Raw genomic sequence first — 6,667 nt, 5'->3', positions numbered from 1 at the left:
CAGCACAAGTGTAGTACAACTTCAGCTGGAGCTTATGTTTTGTAGAGACGGGGTTTCACCATATTAGCCAGGATGGTCTCGATCTCCTGACCTCGTGATCCGCCCGTCTCGGCCTCCCAGTGTTGGGATTACAGGCTTGAGCCACTGCGCCCAGCCTCTGTGCAGCTTCTTATCACTCAAATGACTGGTTTTGGAGTCAGCATTAACATTCCAATGTCTTACACACTTGCTGGTTTCCTTATGACATTCAGTGTTTGTGTTCTGCACCCAGTTAACTAATGTATGTGGCTACCTGAGAGTTGAGCATATTCTGTTTTAGTATCTTTTCTCCTACCACAAAAACAAAGGCTGGAATCCTGTATTTTGCTATCATTTCTACTCCTACTTGATTTGATACAATTCTCGAGTTAAATAAGAAATACCTTTTGTCTCAACAACAAACTTCTTAGGAGATCCTCAATCAGTCAAGCTTCTAATAGAAAAGCAGGAGAACCAGATAGGAACCAGGAGCCAGAAACCTGTCTTAAGACTGAGGCTCGTCAGGACTTTATCAGAGAATCACATATTAGTATCATATTCGAGTCTGTCATTTTCTCTAACACTCCCAGAACAAGTCCACTGATTGTCTTAGAGCAGGACATTTTTTTTTTTTTTTTGAGACAAAGTTTCACTCTTGTTGCTCAGGCTGAAGTGCAATGGTGCAATCTCAGCTCACTGCAACCTTCACCTCCTGGGTTCAAGCGATCCTCCTGCCTCAGCCTCCTGAGTAGCTGGGATTACAGGTGCCTGCCACCACGCCCAGCTAATTTTTGTATTTTCAGTAAAGACGAGGTTTCACCATGTTGGCCGGGCTGGTCTTGAACTCCTGACCTCAGGTGATCCACCCACCTCAGTCTTCCAAAGTGCTGGGATTACAGGTGTGAGCCACCATGCCTGACCCCAGTATTTTTTTTTTTTTTAAAGAGAGAGGATCTTCCTAGGTTGCCCAGGCTGGAGTGCAGTGGCTATTCACAGGCATAATCACAGCACACTGCTGCCTTCAAATCCTCGCCTCAAGCGATCCTCCAGCCTCAGTCTTCCGAGTAGCTAGGACTACAGGCACACACCACCATGCCTGGCTAATTTCTTAAAAACTATTTGTAGCGACAAGGTCTTGCTATGCTGTCCAGGCTGGTCTTGAATTCCTGGCCCCAAGTGATCCTCCTGCTTTGACCTCCCAAAATGTTGGGATTACAGGTGTGAGTCACAGCACCCAGCTTGGAGCAGGAATTTTTAATTCTCAATTTCACAGATGAGAAGACTGAAAGAAGTTAAAAGGTCACAGATGGAGGAAGGGGCAGCAGAAGAATGCCACCCCAGTTCCTTTCCACTGTCCCATCCAGCACAGCACTCCATCCAAATACTGCTGGGTCATCAGACTATGACAGCTGACAAAGGCCAGAGGCCCCCTGCAGCTAGGTCCGGCCTGGGCATTCCCAGCATTCACAGGGCCAGTCTAGCTACCTCCTTCCACTTCCTGTTTCCTTGCTAATGGAAAAGAAAGGATGCTCCTCCTTGCTTTCTAAAGTCCCAGAAGTTCTGAGGTTTAAAAAGTTGCTTCAAAGAAAAGAAAATACTCTGCACAGCAGGTACTTCTGCTGCAAACTAGATGGTCACTTTCCTTTTTTTTTTTTTTTTGAGACGGGGTCTTGCTCTGTTGCCCAGGTTGTAGTGCAGCGGTGTGATCTTGGCTTACTGCAACCTCTGCCTCTCTGGTTCAAGTGATTCTCTGTGCCTCAGCCTCCCAAGTAGTTGGAACTACAGGTCCGTGCCACCACGCCTGGCTAATTTTTTTTTTTTGTATGTTTAGTAGAGATGGGGTTTCACCATGTTGGCCAGGTTGGTCTTCCTACCTCAACTGATCTGCATGCCTCGGACTCCCAAAGTGTTGGGATTACAGGCACGAGCCACTGCACCCAGACAGTAACTTTTCATTGTTCCTATGAACTAAGAGGTTTAAGGAACTTAAAATCTCTTTATAGGACTGATGTTTATCTCAGAAACTGTTAAACTTATGATGAGGGTGGTAGCTATATTCTTATTATTTTTTACCCCAAAAAGGGTTAAAAATAAAATCAATAGTGTTGGTTGTGACAATTTTGACATACTCATAAACTTTTCTTTAAAAGATTTGTGAATCTGTACAATTCTCAACAGGACACACTGAAACTGTCTGCTTTATGTTCCCTATACAGTAGCAATGCTCAGGAGTAGTCTGCTTTAATTAGGCCTCAAAGAGTTAAGACCACCTGCCCTTAACCCCAATGAGCCTGTGGAGCCTTACACCACGGACTTTCCAGCGCTGGTTTGTGTGAGTACTTACCTCAGTAAGGCCTTTAATCTTCAAGTACCCACAAAGGTAAGAGTTCCCCGTGTCCACGTGCTGAAAAGAAAGGATACGCAGCCTGTTACAAATAGATAAACTTACTAGGGGACATGCAGGAGGGTACTCTGGAAATCCTGTGAGGCCAGACTAGTGGTCAGTGAACACCTGGCGCAGCCCAAGGCTCATCCAGCCTCTGGGATCTTGAGAAGTTCTCCCTACACACATGCCTGTTCTGCTGAAGCAAAGTGATCCCAAGACCCTCTCAACTTCCTTCAGCTGAGTATCTTGAGACTGAAGTGCCTTTCTGGAATGGGGTGCCCACTCAAATTCATTTTCTGTGCTATCTTCAACACATGCCTCCCGGTCATCTAGAGACCCTGAACACTGCTGGGTACAGGGTCTCTGTCTCTGCCTGTACACATGGTGTCATCCCTAACCTCAGGCTTGACTTTCTTTCTAATGTCTTTCAAGCCTTTTTCTATTTCTGTGTTGCTCAATCATTGTTCTAGGAGGTCTGTTCCTCTTCTAGTTTTTACACTAAATATCATCCTGCATTATTTCTTTATGAAATGGGCAGATTGTTCAGAAATGGCGTCCTATAAAGACTTACATGGTATAAACTTCAGTTATGAACCAAAATGCCAACCAAAACTCTGACTATATTGTGAATGTCCACTCTGTGCATTTTATATATGAATGCTGTGTTTCTTAATGAAAAGAGTCAGGAGCCTAAAATAAATAGAAATAACAGGCATAGTAGACTGTGAGATTTAGCAGTCACCAATTACTGGTTGCTGAGACACTGCTGGATACTTACCCAACAACCAATTTCCTCCTTTTTCATGCTGGCAGGGCCTAGTTTTTGCTCTGGTACCTACCTACCACATAAGACTTGGTCAACCTGATGGATCTAAGGCACACAGGTGTCCCCATCCCCTTGCAAGTCATGTGTTTAGGGGTGAGTGACCCGTTTCTGGCCCATCAGATGTGTAAGTCTCCTGGGTGTATCTGTGAAAAATCCCTGGCTTTTGAAGAGGCGCATGAGGAAGAAATGGCTTTTTTGTCCCCTGGTGGTGACAGTATCTGCATAGAGTGCCCAGTCCTGGGGCAGACATGTAGACAGCAGGTGAGAAATAGGCCAAGAAATGCTGAGGATGGTAGTATAGAAAGATGGAAAAAACTGGGCCCATCGTAGGTCTCTGAATTAACCAACCTGAAGCCACGTCACCTCAAAACTCCTCCTGATGTGAGATTTCACTCAAATCTATACAGACTTGTTCTGAATAGGGAGTTTCAGATTTCATGACAACTGGATTCACTTACAAGTTAAACCCTTGAATTAAAGCAAACCAAGTACAAGGGTACCTGCGGTACACTGAGATTTTAATGGTAAGTGAGGTCTTATTTCAAGAAATTAGAATAGTTTTGTGGCATTTATCACATTTGTGAGCTTGATTACTTCCAATTATACCATAAACCAAATAGCAAGCCATGCTTAAAAACTGTAATGAACTTAGTCAACCAGATGATGTCAGTACCAAAGCAAATGGACTTCAATGAAGCCAAAGTGCCTTCACAGTTTGGTGCTGGTGACAAAGGTATTCCCTGTGAAAACTGCCAAAGCATTGTAAATATTCTCATTTGCTAACCTTGGCATTGGACATTATCTAAAACAGCTAATCCACACTAACATGGTTCAGCAAAGAACTTTTATTAAAAGACACATAATTCTAACCTGAGTCTTTAAATTTCATGCATGCAATTCTCATTGAATTCAATATAGTTTGGGGTTTCGCAGCTGCTGGAAAGGGTATCAGGTGGCAAGAATACTTGCTAATAAGATTAAAAATTGAAATGTAAATTGGCTAACATTTTGCATGGATTATCACATGCTCAAGAATCAGAATTTCAGCTTGGCCTCCATTCAACCAAGTGTCTCTCTATTTCTGCCCAAATTGATCTTGATAATGGTTGGTGAACTCAAACACACCACAATGCATACAGCTTTTGCCAAATGGCAGGCGAGCATCTCAAGAAAGATAACAGGGCACATGTTTAGCAAGAAGGTCTCACAGCACAGCTGTGTCCAACGGCTGCTCTTTTAAATATTCCTTTCACAGCGACCAGGCCTCCCTTCTACTGCTGGCTTCTTAGATGGCAGAGGAGGAAAGAGGAGTCACAGTAAGTTGGGGGTGGAGAGGAGACCCAGTCAGAAACTCACAAAGCTTTGAGGAACTCTTTAAATTAGAATCACAAAAAATAAAATGCTCCAAAACAACAACAACAACAACAACAACACAAAAAACACATGAAAAGATGCACAACATCACAGTAATTATAGAAATTCAAATCAAGACTACAATGAGAGACCACTTCAAAAACACTAGGACGGCTACAATAAAAAAGATGAACAGTGAGTGTTGGCGAGGATGCGGAGAAACTGGAACCCTCACCCACTGCTGGTGGAAATGTGAAACAATGCAGGGGCAGTTTCTCAAAATGTTAAAACAGAGTTACCATGTGACCCAGCAATTCCACTCCCAGGTAGTTATCTACAGAAATGAAATATACTCCACATAAAAACTTGTACATAAATGTACATAGCAGTATTATTCATAGTAGCCAGAAGTGAAAACAACCCAAATGTCTATCAGCTGATCACTGGATAAACAAAATATTGTATATCCATTCAATGGACAATTGTTACAATGAACAATGCAATATAAGTGCTGATACATATTACCATATGGCTGAACCTCGAGGACATTATGCTAAGTGAAAGAAGCCACTCTCAAAGGGACAAATACTGTATGATTATATGAAATGTCCAGAATAGACAAACAACAACAAAAATAGATGAGCAGTTACCTAGCATTGGAAGGGGGGTTATGGCTAAGGGTTACAAGGTTTCCTTTTGGCGTGACAAAAATATTCTAAAATTAGGTTGTGGTGGTGGTTAAACAACTGTGAATATACTAAAAACTATTGAATTGTACACTTTAAATAAGTGAATTATATCTAAATAAAGATACAAAAAGAAAGAAAAGAAAATGAGAAGAAACAAAAAGAAGCTGAGTTATAAAAGGCAGAAGTAAGTCTAAGAAGGCTGTGTCTGACAAACTAGTCCTGGCTGAAAAACCAGATGATGGGGCAATTCACATGCCACTGACTAGTCGTGATGATGACCAAGCAGCTCACCAATCCAGATGTAGGGCAGCATTCATTGGCATGACCACCACCCCCACCATCAGACATCCTACTCAAGTGGCTCCCAGTCATCCACCAGGTTTCTGCTCTGGGCTGCCTGAGACCTATCAGCCCTGCCCCAACTCAACCACAGCTTCCACTGGTTCATGATTCTTCTGAAAGGAGCTCAGAAGTGACACCTTAATGACAGAAGGGAGCAGCAGTTGCTGCAGTAGCCAAAGCAGACTCCCCTTTGATGCCTGGCTATCCTGCCAGTTGTCCCCTACTACATCAGAAACCATCAAACTGAACAACAGGGACAAATCTAAGATCATTCCAAACGTGACCCACCCAGGGATCTCACCTCCAAAATTCTATGATTAGGTGTAAAACAAACCAAAAAACCCCAGTACCTTCATACTCGACTCTCACATTTTAAGAAAAAGAGAAGATCACCGCATTAGGCATACAGTTATGAAGATAAAAATATTTCAGCCACAATCGTTTTTCCATTATAATAAATATCGTGGTTCATGATAGAACTTTACAGCCCAAAGATATGATTAACATGATGATGCTGTTTCAAGTAAGCAGAGAAGACGATTTATTCCCACAAAGCAATATGAGAATAAAAGAGTGATGAGTGCTCTGCAGTTAGCAGAAAAGGGACCCTCATTGTCTTTTGGATGGGAGACCTACTCTTCAGAAGTGAAACTAAGATTTGTTTTAACTGACCAAAAGGAGAGCTTGAGGAACAGATATACGGTACATTCCACCCTCACACCCGGGGGGCGGGGAGGGGGGCAGTGGGGCAGCACACAGTGCCTTTCAGAGGGACAGGTGTTTGGAGGGGCTTCTGGGAACAGCCTGGCAGACGAGGTGTCAGACTAAGGAAAAAAGGGCAAAGGAAGGGGGTCCTCGGGCAGGCAGGGGTAGGTATAGAGGAGGAAGAGTTTAGTAGGGAAGGGAGATAAAAAGGAGTATTCATGGTGGCTCAAGTCTGTAATCTCAGCACTTTGGGAGGCCAAGACGGGCGGATCACGAGGTCAGACCGAGACCATCCTGGCTAACACGGTGAAACCCCGTCTCTACTAAAAAATACAAAAAACTAGCCGG

The 6,667-nt window shown here is 43.3% G+C and overlaps 1 protein-coding gene across 1 annotated transcript in view; it reads right to left on the bottom strand.

The window, feature by feature from the left end:
* GID4 (GID complex subunit 4) overlaps positions 1-6,667 on the bottom strand; it is a 33,115-nt gene that overhangs the window by 24,145 nt on the left and 2,303 nt on the right. The window contains exon 2 of the mRNA XM_011975302.1: positions 2,363-2,422. Coding sequence (XP_011830692.1) covers positions 2,363-2,422 — 60 coding nt within the window. The remainder of the gene's footprint in view (positions 1-2,362; positions 2,423-6,667) is intronic.

This window comes from Mandrillus leucophaeus, unplaced genomic scaffold (genome assembly GCF_000951045.1).
Source record: "Mandrillus leucophaeus isolate KB7577 unplaced genomic scaffold, Mleu.le_1.0 Scaffold153, whole genome shotgun sequence".
Classification (NCBI taxonomy): Eukaryota; Metazoa; Chordata; class Mammalia; order Primates; family Cercopithecidae; genus Mandrillus; species Mandrillus leucophaeus.
The sequence above is the reverse complement of the archived record's forward strand: the minus strand, read 5'-3'. Positions and strand labels throughout refer to the sequence as shown.